At 37.0% G+C, this 21,252-nt stretch overlaps 1 protein-coding gene across 1 annotated transcript; it reads right to left on the bottom strand.

Annotated features, from left to right (window-relative positions):
- Window positions 1-1,589: 1,589 nt before the first annotated feature.
- On the bottom strand, window positions 1,590-20,155 carry blmh (bleomycin hydrolase). The gene is made up of 12 exons (XM_027145265.2): window positions 19,891-20,155; window positions 17,870-18,067; window positions 17,333-17,442; window positions 14,683-14,824; window positions 13,996-14,084; window positions 12,917-13,009; window positions 7,354-7,509; window positions 6,297-6,455; window positions 5,834-5,901; window positions 5,534-5,651; window positions 4,616-4,685; window positions 1,590-1,874 (listed from the first exon to the last, which is right to left on the bottom strand). Exons 1-12 carry the CDS (start codon window positions 19,898-19,900, stop codon window positions 1,726-1,728), a joined length of 1,362 nt encoding a protein of 453 aa, XP_027001066.1. The 5' UTR covers window positions 19,901-20,155; the 3' UTR covers window positions 1,590-1,725.
- Between the last annotated feature and the right edge of the window lie 1,097 nt (window positions 20,156-21,252).

Below are 21,252 nucleotides of genomic sequence, written 5' to 3'. Positions count from 1 at the left end.
AAATTCCCCATCACGCTTTAGAGAGGAGAATTCATGGTCCTGACAACTATGGCTATCTGTCCATGCCCCAAGGCAGCTAAGTATCCCCAAACCATCAAACTAGCACCACCGTGTTTGTTGGTATGATGTTGTTATTATAGAATACTGTGTCAGCTTAAGCCAGATGTAATAGCATCCATGTCTTCCAAAGAGTTCCACTTTTGAGCTCATTGGTCCACAGAACGTCATACCAATAGGTTTGGTTTATCAAGGCAAGTTTAACACTTTGCAACTTTCCTATGAATACTATTTTTGCTCAGTTTATGTACTGATGAACATTAATCTTATCTGATGTTTTTTATTTTATTTTTTTTAACCACTGTCCAATTTGGCCTTACTGTGGTTCACTAGAATTCCATAGCATTAGAAATGTCTTTGTAGCTTTTGTAACCTTTTTTTAAGCATTTTGTCTCTCATTTTTTCCTGGAACTTTTTAATATTGTAGAGCAGTGTGCCTGAATGTTCAGACCTTTTAAGCTACTTCACATTGCTGTAAACATTCAATTCAAGTGATGTTTAGCTTCAACAGGGCTGGCAGTAATCTAGCCTACATGTGTCTTGTCTAACTACACTACATTCCCTTTCTAACAGTAATTTGTTCGCATTGAATCCATTACCAAACCTCTTACAGACTGTCAGTCAATCGTATGGCTTCTTTGGGAATTTTTTTAATCCTTTACAAAATGTGTCCAGCCTGTGTCTGAAGTGTCAGCTACTCAATTATTTTCTTGTTTAAAGAATCATATTAAAGCTGTACTGAATATCCTATCTGTGATTTCCTGTGGCATTTATGCCTACAGCCACGTCACTGCCGTGCTGATATTCAGTATTACAGCACTTCTGCTTAAGTTTCTTATAATATAAAGTGATCTTAACTGACAAGAAATACATTTTAATCACCAATCCCATTGTTTAATATGTTTCCATTAATATTTCCAGGATATTTTATTAATTTTGCAAGTGTTTTCATGACCTAGACTATAAAATCAGTTTCCACAGGTTTTACCCCTGACGGAACTGATCAGCAGAGATCAGACTCATCTTCACTGTTGCCAGATTTTTAACAGTAAAGTGAAAGGAAAAGCAGGAATTTTCTACCACTTATGGCAGTAAAGAAAAGAAATCACTCCCTTGATTAGTATACCTTCAGCTTATAGTTACTGTATACTGCTCCAAATCAGTGCATTACCTTGGTGGATGAAAGGCCTTTAGAGCAGACTGTCCTTTCTGCACCAGACTCCTTCACGCTTTAGTCTGATCATCCCTGACAAATGCAGCAACACAATCATCATAATAATCATTAAGCTTATACTTTTACTTGCTGCTTCTATTGTTCTGCGGTACACATTTAGGCTTAAAGGCTTTGTTGTAAACTTTAAAATGGACTTGAATTAATGGTTTACAGCTTTGCACTAAATATTTTATGGCAAGATGCTCATTCCATCAACCCAGGTACATATGCCTTACTTGTCATTAGATCATTATCTGTTTCATCACATTGCTACATCTGGCTTTAACTATAAGGATTATTCCAGTGATTACAAATGACGTCCAGTAAAAAAAAAAAAGGAGAATTTTTATTTAATTTTTTTAAAATCTAGAACAAGCTCTTTTGGAAAAAACATCCAGTAGGGTGGAGTCAAAAGACCTGGCTGAGGTCGGATTGGACATGCTCAGTCTCCATGGTTATGCCAGTGCTCCCATTGGATCCCAGGCAGGGAGAATAACCGGATCCTGCTTCATGACCTCCTGGACCTCAAGGGAGAGGTATTTTTTATCCACCACCACTTCATAAACGTATTCCGAAAACCACTCGTCCGTCATGATCAGATAACCTAGAGGAAAAAACAAAGCTAAGATTAGTTACCATAGAGAGTAGAGAGGAGAGAGAGAGAAAAAAGAGAGAAAGAGAGAGAGAGAGAGAGAGAGAGAGAGAATGAATAGTGGATAAAAAACAACCAGCTCAAGTTTTAATGCCATCCATGAAGACTTCTTGTTACATCTGTATAATAAATGAGGATTAATAAGTAGATTAATAAGTTGTGTGTGTGTGTGTAGTTTGCCTGCTCTTTCCATGCCTCAGGGGTTTCCTCTAGCTTCTCCGGTTTCCATCCCAAGTTCAAAAACACATGCATTGTAGGTTGATTAGCATCTCGAAATTGTCCGTAGAATGTGAATAGATGTGTGTGTAAATGCAAATGGCACTTGAATTCAACTGAAGAATAAAAGAACAACCTTTTATATGAAAATATTATAGTGAAATAATGAGGCAGTAACATAATACACCTGGACATGGAACAGCCAAGCCAATTTTCCATGCAAGTTTGGTCCTTTAAAAATGCTAAACCTTTTCATGATCTTTTCAGAATTCTTTGGAATTAACACACAAGCTGATTATTTATTTATATATGAACTGCTTTTTTTGTTGCCAGATGTTAAAAGTGGTGTTTGGCTTTAAAAAACAACTTAGTGATCCCATTTCCCTCCATCACCACCTTCCAAATTGTTTTGATGGCAGAGAAAGAGCCTCTCCCTCTGAAATCCTTAACGCTTTATCCGATAAGCCACCAGACAACACTTAGACATTTTCCTACAAGTGTGTAACAATGCACAGTTTATAGCTTCATATTATCAACGTGGTGAAGTTTAACAAAAAAAAAGCAGGAAGTGGCACTAAGAAGGTAACTTCTAGACATGTTTGATGACGGATGTGGTCGGGGTTGATGAATAAAAAAAAGCCATGAACAAATACAAAAACACACACAAACATCTCAGCCTGAGAAACTGTTCCTGACATGCAGCAGACATGTGGATTTATTTTACATGGCTAATCACACAGCACTTGTGCAAATGTTGGAAACAGTTCCCTAATTTGTGTGCGTGCTTTCAGGCTCTGAGGATGTCTGTGTCTTTCCATTTCACACTGCTCCACTTTATTCTACACTGTTACTGTCTGCATGACTGCAGATGAACAGATAACAGATCTGCTTAGATAGGTATAAAAAAACTGTCAGAAACTAGCAAAAGCTGCAAGCTGATCACACAAACTGGCTTGCAGTTTCTATTGTTATGTTGAACGGCACATCTTGTAGTAATATTACACAAAGCTATAACGTGGTTCATATGAGACACAACCTAGAATGAAAGGACACTTAAATATATTCCTCATTCCACATTAAAAAGAAAAACTGTCAGCAATATTTCCTCTTTTTTCTGGCTTAAAACCTAAAAGCACAAAAAGGGCAGCAACGAGGCTAACATAATCAATCATAGCCGAGTGTTTTTTTCCTCTTCCCTTTTTAGTATAGCTCATTACAGTCTAATCTCTGAGGGGAAACAACTGTTAGAACAAATTTGAGCACTGCTGACCATCTAACCTCAAACATAAATTTTTCTCTCTCCCAAGGCCAACAATGTCTCCCTTCTTTCAAACAAATATTGCTTCAAAGCCACAAAAATGGTATGATTTATTCAAATGAAAATCTACTTGTGTACAATCATAATTCATTTGAAATAGTAGCTTATTACTGTACTTTAAACTGGAGAAGTCTTCAGCATTCACTTGGGTTTATAGAATAATAGGAATATTATTATGCAAGGTTTCAGCAAACTTTGAACTTTTAAACAGATGATGATTTAGTCTGAAGGCAAGAGATCTGCAAAGCATGACTGAGCTAAAAATAAAAACTTGATAATCTGGGTAAGAATGTAAGGCTTATTAAAGAGAGAGTGTGAATACATAGACATCTACACACACCACAAACTTTACCTATTACTTTAATTACATTTCAAAGAAGGATTTTATAAATGAAATGAACTGCATAATAAAGTCTATATGCTATATGCAGGTATAGTGAGACTGATGGATTAGACCTGTTCATTCCTGGACTACTTATGATAGACACTAACACCACACAAGACCTGCTGTGTAGGAAATGCTCTGACCCAGTTGTCCAACATCACAACTTGGCTTTTGTCAAAGACGCTCAGATCCCTGACTCTTGCCCATTTTTTTTTCCTGTTTCCACACAACTAATACATCAATGTTATTCACTTCACCTATTTTTGATTTAATTGTTATGGCTGATTAATTTCACCAAAGTGCACCAGTAAAAAGAAAATCCCATTATAGTAAAAAGAAAAAAGGTTGTTTTTCTTTACTTTATAGAGATTTCCAATTGGTAGTCCAACATCTTAACTACTAGGCTACCACATCCCCCAAATGTACTAAAGTGCATATGTAGAGTTCTTAATGTAAATATGCATATTGTAATTTCCAGAAGCTTCCATTTTCATTCAAAGTTTTACCCATAGTGTATAAAGGACAACAACGTAGGGAAAGTCTTGAAAGAAAGAGTTAGGGCTCCAGAAACACATATGAGACAGATTTCCTCAGCCAAGAGTGAATTATGAACTCATAAAAAAGGAGAAGAGGGGAGGTCCGGGATGTAATCCTTTTGGAAATTAAATTAGCCCCTCTGGAAAGACAAATATCTTCAGTCTATATAATGCAGTGTAGCGTGCGAGGCAGACAAACTACAGAGAAACTCTTGCCCTCTAAGCTAAGAAACCTCACCCTTATTCCCACGATCATCGCCCCATGAGTTCTCCACTCTCCACTTCTTGTAGCATCCCTCCTTCCCTTCCTGATAAGAGAGAGAGAGTGGGGTTAAAAAATTTAAATAGCACAATGCTTAATCAACGTTATGTTAAAATGTGTTACCTCCATTTAACATTACAGCCAAGAAATTTTTGAACACATATGAATCAGATAAAACGGTATAATTATACACAGGCATCCCAGAGGGCACTGAAATTGTACACTTTATTGTAATGTTGTGACAGTCTTTATAATGAACATAAAGAAACCAAAAGTGTCTCAAGGGTTCTGGGACTAAATTTTCCCCAGTTTAACATTAGCAGTTTATCAGCAAGAACAGCATTATGAGGACCATATATTTCACTGTCAAGTACTCCCTTAGCACATGCTAGTCTTTGGTTCTCAGTTCTCTTTCCCTTCGGGTTTCCCACAGCAAAATGTCATCCTTGGTGACTGTGATTGTGAAAAACATCTCTTACCCAGCTATGAGTGGGAAGGTGTGGAAACTCTTAACACAGCTGTTGTCATTTACATGGGAAATTGACAGTCATTTCAAGTACTGGAGATTAAAAGAATGGTAAACTGTGTGAAAAGAGGGGAAATGTGCAGGAAGAGATAAAGATAAAATTTATTTTGTGGGTGCAAATGGCTTTTTAAAAAAATAGATTGTATCCCACTGGGTAGTATTACTCATTTTACTAGTCACCACAATGTGTAGTGCTATAAATTTGTAGTTTCTCTTATTTCATATCATTTTGTATATTTGTATATTGTATATAGTATAGGGAACATATTACTGTGGCCACCAACTGGACAAGGAAGCCAGTTTTCCATTCTCTTTGCATGTTGGCATTTTTGCCTGTAGTCACTTCAAGTTTTTTGTGTGTTCAGTACCTTGTCAGTAACTGCAGTAAGAACCATGGCATGGGTCATCAGGGAATCTCCAAAAATCAGCCGCTCCGCCTTATTCAGGTTCTTTACTGATACACCAAACACCAGCTCATGGTTAAAACTGTGTACCGAAAAAGAACAGCAAAAACAATGAGCTCATCTTTGGAAACTGTAGTTTGAATTTTTTTTCCAGATAAAATTAATAAATTAATCTATAATGTCATACAAAACACACTTGCTGATAGTGACAGTGTCTCACACTCATTTCTCACAGTCATAAACAAGAATACTGATGTCTCTTACACATTCATGTCATTGATGCCCAGTTTGGCATGGAAATGCTTTCCTACATCACACCCAAACCACACAGCCTGCCAGAGATCAAGAGAGAACACAATAAAGTTCAGCTGTAAGTAGGACAATGATTACGATCAAAGAACACTTGCGTGTCAGCAGTTATAGTTGCTTTATAGATTGTACTTATGTTTCTTTAACCTGGGGACAAATTCTTGTGGAGCAAACACTACTTCTGTCTAACAGCCAAAGGTAGCAGTATTTTTGGCAAGCTATATGTGTGTTTTTTTGTATTGTGGTTCCTCTCTAATGTACATGTATTTTTGCTGTTTAAAGCTAGAATGATCAAACAGCCATTTTAGCATCCTAACCAAATTAGCATCCTAAATTTTGACTATTCATCCCAGGAATTATCTGGATCAGGATCAATAGTGTACAGGGCATCAAAAAGAATGACAGATCCATGCACTACCTCTCCTTCCTTTATGGACTCAGCAGCAGCTTTCTTCAAGACCTCAATGGGTTGATTATTATATTGTGTACTGCGTCCAGCCACCATATTTCCCAAGTATTCCACGCTGTACAACTTCTTATACAGATTCCGAGGCCTGGGGTCATTCACAAGGCACACCTATAAAGAAAAGAGCAGGTATCACAGCCAATATTCACAATACTGAGAGCAAAGAAATGTGGAAGAATGTACAATATTTTCCGCACTATAAGGCACACCTAAAAGCCTTAAATTTTCTCAAAAATCGGCCGTGCGCCTTATGTGTGCACCGAGTTACAAAAATCTGTAAAAATGTTGTGTGACTTTGGTAAGCGATCTGCTTGGTTGACTTTCCAACCGTTTCCCGCTGACACAGGGACGTAATACATACACTATGTACGCTGGCAGCGATAAACCAATCAGGGGACATTACGTAATACGTACAGTACGTGCGCTTACCTCCGCCACACCTCCAGTAGGTATACTACCGGTATGTTGCAAAACAACATTTGTTTCTTCCTAAACATTATGCGCTCCACACTCCAGTCCAGTAGGTGGCGGTAAATGAACCTTAAGGTGGTTTTCCATCCGCCAATAAAAATCAGATGCTTACGAGGCACAATTCAAACTACAGGCTATCAGTTACGCGGTTGTAAATGGGAATAGAGCAGCTGAAAGAATTCAACATCCATGAATCTATGGTTCGGAAGTGGAGGAAGCAAGAAAATGTACTGTAAGTTAAGAAAACACACTAGATGAGGACTTTGATGGATTTGTGGGAGAAGATTGATTAAAAAATAATGTGTGTGTTGTTAAACAGTAGAATAAAGTTCAACTAAACTCACTGTTTTGCTTCTGTTACCTTTTTTGTAGACCGTATGTTTTAGCATGCGCCTTATAATACGGTGCACCTTATACTACGGTGCGCCTTATGTATAGGTTAAGTACAGAAATAGACCCGTAATTGAGACTGCGCCTTATAATCCGGTGCACCTTATAGTGCGGAAAATACTGTAATTGATATTGTTCAGGGTTTTACCTTGTCCTGAAGATTGTAGACGGGCTTGACATGCTGTACGTAAAATTCCTTAGGGGTCAAAGGCCCTATGCGGTGGAAGTTCTTGTCCTTGTCCCTGTACTCCCAACAGATAGTTTCTGGAGGACTTCCCAAACAAACACTTACCACTCTAAACACCTGCACGCAAAAAAACACGAGTCTGAGTTAAAGTTCAGATTGCAGCAGAAATCTGGTATTTGTATCTTTAGTCAATGGATCTATCACTCTGTAGAGTTTTATACTTCTCCTGCTCAGCTATCGTAATGAAAAAAAAAACAGATTGGTTAAACATACTGTAAGTCAGAGCTAATCTCTAAATTATGCTCAAGCTGTGTGTTTCTCTCAGCCCTGTTTACAGCCTCCTAGATTTATCTCCGGTATTTCCTTCCCTCCCCTGCCTAAGCCATGAACTATACAGTATGTACTGATAGTCCACTTCCTTACTGCAGAGAATATCTCATCCATAATAGGAGAGTAAATATCCATAATAATTGTGAGAGTATGTGTCAGTATCATTCACGGACATGCACACAAAAGTTTAAAACCAGGCACAGATTACACTTGTAAAAATAAAACTAATTTGATAAAAATGGAGTTTTAAAACTACAGTGTTAGCTTTGCCTTGGCCAATAAAGCCCACTGACTTCACCAGACAGAAACAGAAATCTTGTAGAAATATAGACATTTCTACCAGAGCCCAAATATTGTATGTCCAGTCCTCCAACTCCAGCCCTCTCCCGTAAAGTGAGCAATTAACTTTCCCAGTTTGTTTTCATTGTCCAGTCCCCTTGGGTGAAGGATAAATGCTAGCAGTGCCCATCCCTTATTTCTCACTGTTGACCCAATATTGGACCCAGATGCTTTAAGTACACAAACAACCTCATGCTCTCCTCCTCACACCCTTGCTCTTCCTTGGCAGATTAGATAAATGTCTGGCTCCATCCAAATACAACACTGGCACCCACATTTCTTCCATTTCCCTGCGCGTTGAAAAGTACCGCTGTACAGAACAATGGCAACGGTTTGAGTGACATCAGAACATAGTCACTGAGTCAATATTGAAACACCTGCCTGTGGCCAGGGGTCAAACTAACTGCAGAAAAAACAGAGAGGCTCATCCAGGGAGGGATGAGGGGGTAAGGAAGATGATTACATTAATTTAGTATTGAATCTTTAAGGAAACTTGACTTCAAGGAAATTCACTGTCTCATAACCCATTAAATCTCTTTTAGCCAACCTGCCTGAAGCTTTTCCCTTTATCAGGCCCACTGTACCCTTTATCATGCCCAAGTTCTTATTTAACCCTTAGTACAGTTGCCCCATTCCATGTTGCATTTTTCAAGTGAAATCTAAAGCATCATTTTTAATTTGAATTAAATCCTTTTTTCATATGAACTATACAGCCTGCTGCTTGTGTGCTGCTAACATGCCTGATATTAACAACAAAAAATGATTGCAAGCTAAACCTCTGGAAGCTAAACCTGCAAGCTAAACCTTAGATTATTATGAGACTTCGAGAGATTATGAGAGGTAAGTGTATGTGTGTATTGACTTCAGGTTAATTTAAAGATGTGACCACCTCCTGAGACTCTCCAACCGTGCACAACAATAAGAAGCGTTGTAGAAGATGAGCTGGTGGAAACAAAATCGTAATGGGTGGCTTGAGGAGAGTTTAGATCACATGCAGAGAAGGCCACACAAGTTTCTGCTTTTCTTTCTGACATGTCCAAGTTACTACTATGATAACTGAGATCACAAGCACCTGCTGCACAATCCACAGGCAGTGAAAACTCTTAATAGGGCCAAAAAGGAAATATGTAGGTTATGACATGTCTTGCTGTCCTGGTTCTCCCTCATGATAAGAGAACTCCCTCTCAAGCACTTATTTTCAGTATGTCACTATGGAATGAGCTGGAAAGCTCATTTCAAAGGTTGATATCATGTGTCTGTTTGCAAGCTTACACTAAGAACACATGGCAACACTGTGGGTTTAGACAAATTAATAATAAAAAAAAATCTTGCAAAAAAGTGTGGCAATGGACAATTTGCTGCAGTGTAAATACCCTCAATAACTGACCATTTCCTGAATTGGAATGTACACAGTAGGCCATGAAATGTTGAAGCAAAGTTTCATAGTTCGGGCCTTGAGATGTAAACTTTTTCATTGAGATAATGAAAGTATGTGTCTTTCAGGTCAAAAGACATGAATCTCCTGGACCAACAATGTGTAAAAGAGTTGCATGGGTCAACAACCTGAACTGTGTGTGTACACAGATCTAACAGCAAGTTTTAAGTTTTTGGCCCCTTCTTTTCAATTTTACCAGTATACCCTGGTCTCTCTGCCTGGGGCCTTGTAAATGTGCCATAATTTTAGAAAGGGGCAATGGTGTGTGCTTATAAGACTCAACTGGGGCTTTATCTGGCTATCCAAGTGTCTTTATATCTGTCCAGACAGTAATGAACTGTGGGCTAATGTGCCATTTACAAATCCCTCATGATCACAGCATCTTTGGAGAACTGGGGTGTTTTCTTCCTGGAGAGGCAGCGGTGGTATTTATTTCATGAGGAGGCATAACTGGAGTGCTTTGCCCTCCCTTTCCTTTTCCTTAAACCACTTTTTCATGGCTGTCACAGTCTGAACAAACGCTTAAAAGAGAAGCAAAAAACAGAACACCTATGTACTGTACCCCCAGAAGCAGTGTATATTGTCTTTATGTGCAGATCTGAGCTTCCCAGATTTTTCAGTCAGCAGCTTTGATGTTGCTAATTATGTTGCAAGTTCAAACAACATCTTGATTGTCAACCCAATGCATGTGGAGCCCAGGGGTCTAGTTGTGGAAGGCAGAAAGCGGTCTGCTTTCTCAGACTGTAGTACCGATTATAAAGCCATTTCACACAGTCTGTGTAGTAAACACTGGTCCATCTCCAAGGCCATTCTTCTCAACATTTCCTCAACAATAGGAAAGCCATAAATGGGTAAGAAATGGACTTGTTTAAATTTAAATCTTATAGCATATGAGCCTACATTTCATATCTGGCAAAAATAAATAAATAAATAAATAATAGATGGATTGAGAATGGAAAATTTGTTTAAATCAACTGCAAGATGACCAACATGGACTTTTGACATCTAATTTACAACCAAACCCCAAAACACCTCCAATGCCTCATCAGACTATAAATCAGAATTGTGTTTAATTTGACACTTGAATGTTGTTGCTTTTAACCTGATTCGACTAAAGCAAAAGAGATATGAATTATTCAACAATATTTTCTAACTTCTCATGAATTATTTGATTTTAAGTAACACAGGAATCTATTTACCTTCTACTAGTTATAGCCATAGCCATAGGGAAGCAGGTAGACTAATTTTCTGGCTGATATTCAGTAAAAATATAGACTTCATTCGGGCCACTCACATAGAGTCTGTGTAACATCAGCCTGCGTTTCCGTAACTAGATCTGACAAATATTACTTAACCTGGATCAAAGCTGACCAGGTTTCATCTGCATGTATTCTTACACACACTCACATAAGGGGAAAGCAGACAGCTGCACGTACAAAATATGTGCAAAAAAGCTGTTAGTAATTACTGCATGTGCATACAGCGCCATTTTACTTTTAAACAAAGCCAAAAACTGCTGGATAAAATATGCACCAGACAGACACAATGCAATGTAGGGCTGCTAAGGGTTTTTGTGCATTTTGTATCAGATCCTTTTTTTTCCATTTTAATAAGTAAATTAATTGAAACCAACTGCAATACCAGTATGTTTGACTAAAGCTGTTTGGAAAATATTTAAAAACAGAATTTTCTGTCTGTTGTGTATTACGTTACATACTCTTCATAAAGATTATCGTGGTTTGGTTACTTTCTGTGGCGAGAGATTCACAGATTTGCTCTTAGTCTTATTTAAATGTTAAAATATCTAAATAAAAAAAAAAATACAGCTATCTACATGTGTAAAAAAAAAACAGTTCCTTGAAAAACACATCAAGATAAAGCAAGATAATCACTTGATAAATAAATTACAAATATAATCATCTTAACTATTAAGCAAAAAATCAAAAACAAACAAACAAAAAAAAAAAAACAAATCCCTTTTGACATTATGGTTCAGTCCTAGTGGATGGACAGACCATTAAATAGCTTGATTACTGACTGCTTTTTTCTAGTAAACAAGTGATCCGGTTTTATTTTCATGATACAACCCTGCTTGCTCACATGTACAGCTTTGCCAGCCACAAGACTATAACAAACCGAGACAGCATCTCTCAGCAGTCAGATCCCACGCTTTAACACATGCTCCAAAGGGTCTTTTATGGGCACACCAGCTAAACAATACTAGCATACACAGGTGGACAAACAGTCACCTAATCAACAAATAGGAACATGTCAAGAGCAAATAGGCCAGGTGACACAGTCTAGTATAATCGTTACTTGAGACACATGTAGGAGGTGTAAACAATGTACTGTTAAAAGACTTCTTATTTTATTACTGTTAGAGGTCTCTCAATATAGCAGCAGATCTACCAAGTTGGTCAAAGCAATGCTGCTAATTCCCGTGTGGCATCTCTGCTCTGCACAGACGGTGCAGGTACAATAATACGGCAAGTGAGATTGCCTTTGCTACAGCGTCAGACGCTGAGAGATAATAATCTTGTTTGTGGAACATTCTGTCATCAAGCCGATGGAGGTGTGCGTGTTCATTTTCTCTCATATTCATACACATACAGCAATATCACAGCCGTAAAATCCAAACCTAAGTCAGGTAACAGGCCAACATGCAGCATTTTTATACAAATTTAACAAAAGCACATTTCAGAAGCGCCACGTGATAATCATGTCTGGATAATTCAAGTCCTGATAGACCATCTGGTGTGAGCTAGTCTTTGTTAAAATGTTGTGTGGCAGTAAAGCAGCCATATGGATTAGAGACTCCTGAATGCATTATTTACTAGTCCAGATAAAAATCACTGCTCTACTAATCTGTAACAATGCAATTTTAAACATCAATTGTAAGTGATACGGAAAAAGTATACAAGCAGAAACAATCCTAAGCAGAACTGTCTCAGAAACCTATTCCAACAGACCAGACGTTGTTACTGCAGCCAAAGGCGGTTATTAACATGCTATGCTACTAATTATACACTAACAAAACATGTCAAATCTTTTATTGAAATACAATTTGATACATACAGTATCAATTAGGAAGTTTTTGGACAAATTAATGTAATATAACAGAAACGTTAAAGCCTATCACTAACGTATAGTATCTTCTACTTCTGGCTTGCAGGAAAAGGGGAGGAAATCTTACCTAATAAACCTGGAACTTCTTCTTTATAATATTTGAATTATTGTCTGTAGTGTTTTAGTAACCATGCAGGAGCAAAGATTTCTCTCTGCACAATATCAGGCACACTTTATGGCTTTAGTCAGGCATGTTTAGTGTTATGGCACCCTCATCTGACTGCAGGATGTAGTGACATCTTCCTCTTTTTTTTTCTTTTTGGATTTTGTAGTCTATTTACCAAAATTACTGACCTCCTCAATCATGGTGTCCATGGCTTCATTCAGCTCTGCTTTGGTGGCACTGCTGGCCACCATGTTCCTCAGCCTAAGACAATATTCTCTCATCTTAAAAAAATGAAAGAAAATACACGACAATTATGTTCATGCAACACAAATAATACAATGACACAATGCAACTTTACGATAGAAATGTTTCCTTAAAGTCTAGCCGAAAGATTTTCTTAGACTAGAAGATGCAATGAAAAATGGTTCAACAATTCCCAAATCCGGTTATTCAGTTCTGGTCCACAGATTTGACTAGACAACTCTAGCAGTAGTTCATCATACTGTAACCATTTCTACACTAACTACAGTCAATCTGTACACTGCATGGCGACAGGCAACACTCTCCTCATCTGTGGCTTTTTGGTACCTACAGTATATTAACTGCTAGAGGAAAAAATAAAAAATATTTGACTATAGTGAGCGTGAGTATCAAGTCCTTAACGGTAATTTGTTATATAGCATTATAGAATTAGTTCATAAGATTATAGAACTGGTGTACATTACTTGTAGCAAATGGCCTATGGCTGAATCACAGCCATGAAGATATTTAGTACAACAGAAATCTGATTCATGTGATAATGCTTAATCGTGCAGTCTATCATTCAGGCGTGTCAGTGGGCATGTAGACGTGGAGGACTTTGCACCTCATAGTCTTGGGTTAATTATTTGTATACATGACTGTGGTATATTTCTCCCTGAGAAAATCTTGTGTATACACTTTACCTAGTAGTGAGTACAAATTACTTGTAAGAATAATTCACTTGTCTGGTGAAAAAGTATTTGATAAATAATTTGACATGTGATGAACTAATTGTGTCTCAAAATGTATAATCTTTTTATATTATCTTTTATTATGTACTGTGCTGTAATTCAGATATATTAATATAAATGTATTAAGTCAATTCTAGTTAATCAAATCTAATAAATGATCACTTAAAATTAGTGTTTAGTGTAAATCAGCTCTGCCCTCTAGCTGTAGATGCTTGGTCAATAAATCCTCATTCAATAAATGTCAACCTAAACGTGGGAAATATTGAGCAGTATACCTTGTGATTGAGGACATCATTCATTCTACGAGAGGCCTCAGAGCTGTGAGACTCAGGGAAACACTTCTTTGGGATGACACCATATTTTTCTAGAAAGCACAAATATCAATATCCGTCATATGTTTTATTCATTTTAACCCTAATCTATTTACATACTGGGTTCATTTACATTTTAAATAAAGATTGCATTCATAATCTACTATTTAGATCCCAGTAAATATATACAAGATTATATATAAATAAATACAATACTAATATTAGATTGCTGTTTTTCATCCAGTGTTTATAAGGGAAGAACCGATAAGCAAAATATTCCTCCATTCACCTCCAGTAATGACTTTGTTACAGTGATGTTTGATGTTTTTGTTTGTCAGTTAAATCGAGAAAGACATTTGTCTTTTCAGTGTTAATCTAAACGGTGCTGAGACATTTTCTGTCCACCAATGTTCCCTTTTTTGCTCATTTATTCAAAGTAAATACTTGCATCTCTTATCAGTAGAATTACTTTTAAACTTTAGCCAAACCTAAAACCTTTTCCCCTGGATTTCCTTTTAAAGTTTTCTATACACATTTTGCATGAAAAGCCCATAATTCTTCAAAACCACCAAGCCTGACTCATCTTCAATACAGAAGTACTAATACTGTATATTAAAACAAACAGACTTAGGGCTAGGTATACAAACTGACCAATAAGGTTGACCAGCATATCCCACTGTCCACCATCACTGGTAGGATTTGAGAGCAGAAACTGGACCAATCGGCCATCTACAGGCTCGTTCTTCTGGGCCGTCTCTACATAGCTGTGCAGGAAGTAATAGCAGCGTTCCACCTGCAAAAAATATACAGCAATAAAGAGACAGCGAAAGATAGAAAGAGTGAAAGAAAGACAAAAAGACCATGAGAGACAGCACTGTCATAAAACTGGGAGAAAATCACTTTAGTGAAATCACTACATATGAGCTGAACTGCACAAACACAACGATGACATACATCAGATATGTTGTGATTTGAGAGCAACTGATGAAAAAGCATTAGCTGTGTCGATACAAGATCCTGTCTTCTCACATACATCTCATTTATGCAGACTGTACAATAAGAAAAAAACATTCAGCATACTATTTACCCAAGATCTGAGGAAATAAAACCTGTTTTAGTGTTTATCGTCAAACTCTTGTTTCAAACAGAACAATTTTTCCAGCCACACCTACAGCTAGTTATGTGAACTGTATATGTAGATAGGTTTGTATTTTTATTATTATTTTTTTTTTTTCAGTTCTAAATTATTTGTCAGTTTCAATCAATCACACATAAATACAAAAAATTAGGTTTCACTCCTGAACAAAGAAGTTTTATAAGCAAAAAGAAAAAAACCATGTTTGGTGTGTGTTTTAATGTTGATAGAAATTTCTGTAAGAACCTCAAAATGCAAACTGATATCCACTATTCGGCTCAGAGCGTCAAATGAGTTTAACATCTGGGTCTCAGAGTCATATTGTGCTGATACTGAATCTATAGATAGTGTGAAATTACTGAATTTTGATTGGAAATGTTAGACAAATTAAATATTATTATGTATATTTTGATTATTATGCTTGCTATAAATATTGAGGGTAAGAGGCGAGTACAGGCAGGTTGGAGTGGGTGGAGAAAAGAGTCAGGAGTACGGCTGGGCGATAAAATGATTACGATATGTATCGCGATAGACACGTGATCGATATCAATAAAAAATTTGTCCGATAAAACTTTCGATATTTTTTATTTTTCGTCGGAAGAAAACAGAGGTTGCGAAGCAAGTTTGGTTGCATTAACAAAGGCACTCACTCTCTGGTAACCTAGGAACGTAGGGAGTGACACGCTAACAGCCAATCATGTAACAGTATCATGTTTGGTTGCGCCATATCGTTGTCTCGTGCTGGTCCTGCTGGATTCCTCTTTGGTAACCGGCGACTGATAAGCAGAACATGAGCGACACAGTGAGCGAGGAACATATTTCTGCAGGTTTTATATTTCAAACAATGTTACTCTACTCTATCAGGTTTGTTTTTTATATTACAGATGTATCTCAGTCTACCTCAGTTTTATTTATGTTTACAAAACACTGCACATATTTTAAAACACTTTACTCACCAGAAGGTGAACAGCTAGTGAACTTCCTAGCACTAAACTTGCACTAAATTCTTAGGTTTCTCTGTTTATATTTAACACTTTGCACTATTTTATTACACTTTATTAAGCATTTCTTACATTTTCTTTCATTTTGCACTTTACATGTTAAGAGATAATTGTTAAGTGTTAAGACTTTAGACTTATGTTTACATTTTAATTATTTGAGTTTTCCACGGTTGTTGACATTTCTGTCTTAATAACTGAGGGGATTATGATCAGAGGAAGGTTAAGCTTAAAATAAAAATGTTTAAATGTAATATATTTTTCTCCTGGTCCTTATTTTAAATGGGTCTTAAAAAATATCAATAATTATCGATATCGACCGATATGAATCACTGATATCATGATACTGTTTTCAGCCATATCGCCCAGCCCTAGTCAGGAGTGGTCTGTTGTGTGACAGAAGAGTGTCAGCTAGAATCAAAGGAAAGGTGTACAGGTCAGTAGTTAGAGCAGCTTTGCTGTATGGGTTAGAGACTGTAGCAGTGAGGGAAAAGACATGAGGCAGCAGAGATGAGGATGTTGATGTTCTCTTTAGGAGTGATGAGGATGGACAGAATTAGGTACAAGCACATCAGAGGGACAGCTCAGGTTGGCTGTTTTGGGGACAAGGTCAGAGAGGATATATTGAGATTCTTTGGACATGTACAGATGAGGGAGATGGTTATATTGGTAAAAGGATGTTGGGAGAGGAAGCTGCCATGTAAGAGGTCAAGAGGAAGGCCAAAGAGGAGATATATGAATGTGTTGAAAGAGGACATGAAGGTAACTGGTGTGACAGTAGACAATGCTGAGGATAGAGTTAGGTGGTAACAGATAATCCGCTGTGGCGACCCCTAACGAGAAAAGCCAAAAGAAGAAGATGCTTGCTATAAATATTGATGATTAATTGTAAATAAAACATTTTTCAGGATGTATTAATGTTCTGTTGAAATGTACACACACTCCTACAGATACACCAGTTGTGATTAGGAAAGGAGTGAAATTTGTGTTTGTTCATTATACGGTCACTTTTGACTGAATACAATTATGATGAACATGCTCTGATATTTACAACAGTAATGGAAACAGTAATGCTAGTATAATAGAATTATTAAGTAATGGTACGCTTCTATAGACAGCACAAATCAAATTCTATATCTGTAAGCCTTCCAGTAACAGAGTAACTTACCTTATCCCAGAAAAAGAGATAGGACTGACTGAATTCAAACTCTTCTATATTAAACTTCTTCATAAAAGGAAGTCGCATGACATTGAGGCACGAGAAGATCCAACATCTCCCTAACAGAAAAAAAAGAATTGATTTGTTTATTTATGGTCAATACCAGGAATGTCATTTATAAAAAATGGTACCCATCACATTTTTCTAAGACCCCATGGATTTGGGGGATTTCTCTAGGTGGAGCTGACTGGCTCATTCATGTGTTTAACAAATTGCTTGTGGCTAATTTCAGGGAATAATCATACAGCCATATGTTACGATTGTTTTGCACTGTACATCAAAAATAGGATAAAAAAGAAATACAATAAAAGTGCAACTGTATGTTTAGTTAAGTTGTAAGAATATGAACAGAATTACATGACTTTACTTTGTAATAAAAAATATATGTATTACTGTGTAATAGAGATTTGGAAAGATTTTTTCCCAGCTGGTCACGACCTTAGTTCTCAGTTGAGTTTCTTAAATTTTCTTGGTTTTATCTGTTACCTGAGTTCTTCTGGTTGGTGACAGGCTTGCCCTCGGCAGGGATGGCATGCTGAAAGATATGCACTGTGTCTTGGACTGTCTGTCTGTGCAGACACACTTCTAGAGGGTCGATGCAGGTCGACACATTTTGGGCCAGCAGATATCGAGGCTCACTCCGCAGACGCTTAATAAAAGCAGATACTTTTTCCCCATTCAGGCCTGTGGTTAGACACAATAAGATATAGTCAATGTCCATTAGGAATACAGAGTAGCTTTAATTGCATATCTTCTGTAAACCTGAGAATCTGGACAAGAATGCAAAGCCCAAAGAGGATGGAAAGAAGATATGGAAAGAAGTTCTCTGTATTCTCTGTATGTATTACAAAATATATTCTATATTCTTATTTCTATGTGTCTTGATTCAGCAAAACAGCTAAGTTAGAATAATTATGCAAATATTAAGTACACTATTACTGTGTAGGAAATAATGATAAACATATTCTGCTAAAATTAACTATATAGTGCATTATAATTATAATTGAAGAATGTCTGTAGTGGGTCCGTACAAGCTATTAGCTGATATTTGCTGCTCTGATCTCAGCAGTCATCCATTCATTCATTCATTCATTCATTCATAGTCATTCAGTCATCTTTCTCCACCCACTTGATTAGGGCCATTATGGATCTGAGGCTTATCACAGAAAATGTAAAGCATGTGGTGGGAACAAACCATTAACGATACGCAGTCCTGACCTCAGTATTAGAAATAAAGAAAAAAAAATACTGCATCTCCTTTATAATCATTATTTCAAAAATGACCTTTGCTAAGCTAATATTTACCTTTATGGAATTTGGTAGACGCCCTTTTCCAGAACGACTTACATGTGAGCAGTTGAGGTATAAGGGCCTTGCTCGAGGGCCCATCGGTGGCAGTCCAGTACCGACTACACAATCAGCATGTCTACAATTATTATACAATATATGATGCTGTTATGGTAACACTGACTAATTGATTAACCATGGGAGCGGGACAGGGGACACCGTGGATGTGATGCGAAACCATCACAGAGGCAAAAGTGCAGCTATTCACACTACTGATAATTTAGAGATTCCAAACAGCCTACAACACCGGTCTTTTTACTGGGGAGGAACCAGATGTACCTTCTGGAAATCCTTAAAGCAGAAGGGTGGAAGTGGGAATTGACACTGCCGAGGTGAGGCGAGCGTGCAAACCATTAAAACACCACACCATTAAAAAAACACGCCTTTCCACCTTGTTTTTCTGTCCACCCAACAACTTTTGTGTCTTGTGATGTTTAGTTACCTGTAATGTAACCATGCAACTCTCTTTCTTTTAATCTGATTTTCATCTTATGATGATGATGATGATAAAGAATAATCGTAGCAGCAGTAGTATTAAGAATTTGATTTATCAGTAACGTCCTTAGATACATTCAAAGTCAATTATAATTTTAAAAAAAATAACATTATTATGTTTTGTTGTTTTTAAAACGCTTTATACACGTTGTTAACTGAAAGCAGGAACAGGAATCAGACAGTTTTGATGCTTTTCTGTAGAAAAGGCCAAAGGTTAGCCATCAAAGTGACTTGCAACTTTTTATTCTCAACACAACCGAGAGGATCACAAGCTCCTACGTCCTTTATGTTCAGTATTATGTGCATTACAGACTCTTACACACAAGTGGCTGTAGATCTGCTTTTAAACCCTTCATAGCAGATCCTGAAACCACACAATTCACTCCTTTAAGTTTCCACACGAACACCAAGAGGACACGAAACTCACAGCTTCACCTCCATATCGGATCCTTTCTGGATTTACACAATATCTTTATAAACTATTTAGACAATGAACGACAACAAGCTAACGACATTTCTCTTTATGTATTGGGTTCTGTTAGCTTCAAGGCTAACCGGCTATGCTAACTATTACAGAATTCCCCTTTATTAAATATACCTGACTATCTGGACTGAGTCTAAGTTACAAAGCACACCAGGAAGTTGTTAAGATACAACATACATACCTGCATCCATGTTTGCTCGCAGATCGACTCTTTACCGGTTATGTGGCTTTTTTCTTCGCCTTTGTTTATTTTATTCGCCGACAGACAGCCAGTCAGAGAGCGCGGAATCCCGGAAACAGGAAATGCAAAGTACTTTCCAGTCAGAGGATCCTCAAAGCTGAGGTTCTGTTATAGTTTCGTGCGTCTAAATCACTATCTCAATGATGGGGTGCTGAAACACTGCAGTGGGCAATAAACACGGGCACCTTAGAGATACCAGTCAGCCTCATGGCATGTGTTATTACTGAGGAAATCTGCACATGGAAAGACCCCTGACCCCAAATATACTGACCTTTAAACCACATTGTCCGTCACATAAAGGACCATAGATATATATACACTAGATGTCGCCTTGTATAGGGCATTACATTATAACGAATGCGTCAATTGAGCCGCCATCTTGGTACGGGGGATGCCCTCGTCTTAATGCATTAGCGTCAATGTAGGCAAATAAATAAAATCACCATAAATCGTCAGGAATGCGATTCTAGTTTTTTTTTGGTTCGTTCCAAAGGTCAGTCATGTATTTATCATTAGAGAAACTAGAGTCCAGAGAAAATTTAAGGCTTTCTATATTAAGATAATCTACTTTTTCACAATATAATGCATAGTGCTAGTAGGTGTAAGTTTATTACTTACATTCTGAGTAATCTTCAAATGAACAATCACTACTTACCTTATAGCCTACTGCATGCAACACTGCTACTATGCTTTGACTATACATGTTTAAATTTAAATATTTAAATTGTATTGGTTTTTTAAATATGATACACAAATTCAAGAGGATAATGTGAAAGTTAGATAGTCGAGATGCCAAAGACCGTTCAATCTTATATTTATTCCTTTCCTGCAATACTTTTGCCAGATTAAATAAGTATGTAATAAAGTCACATAAACCAAAAATGTATATAGTGTATAGATATCTATGATACAGGTTTAATTAAACTAAACAACATTTTGGTAACAGTGTCACACAAATACTTCTGTAAGTACTTTATAGCATAGCCAAATGGCACTCAACAACATTCTATATACAACTATAGTTTTATTTATACTTTATATATATATATATATATATATATATATATATATATATAAAATACACACACACACATTATATATAATTTTATACATTTACATTTAAATATTCAAATGTCCTAAAATATTTTATTACATACAATCAGATTCTGATCCTGCTGTAAAATCCTAGTAGCTATAAGCAATATTAGTAGTCGCCTAACCACCAGGGACCCTGTGTCACTGTTGCCGCGCCGCATGCACCTCCTGAACACCAGCGAAGAGAAAAGTCTCCGGAATACTAAA

The sequence above is a fragment of the Tachysurus fulvidraco genome, chromosome 11 (assembly GCF_022655615.1).
Source record: "Tachysurus fulvidraco isolate hzauxx_2018 chromosome 11, HZAU_PFXX_2.0, whole genome shotgun sequence".
In the NCBI taxonomy this organism is placed as follows: domain Eukaryota; kingdom Metazoa; phylum Chordata; class Actinopteri; order Siluriformes; family Bagridae; genus Tachysurus; species Tachysurus fulvidraco.
The sequence above is the reverse complement of the archived record's forward strand: the minus strand, read 5'-3'. Positions and strand labels throughout refer to the sequence as shown.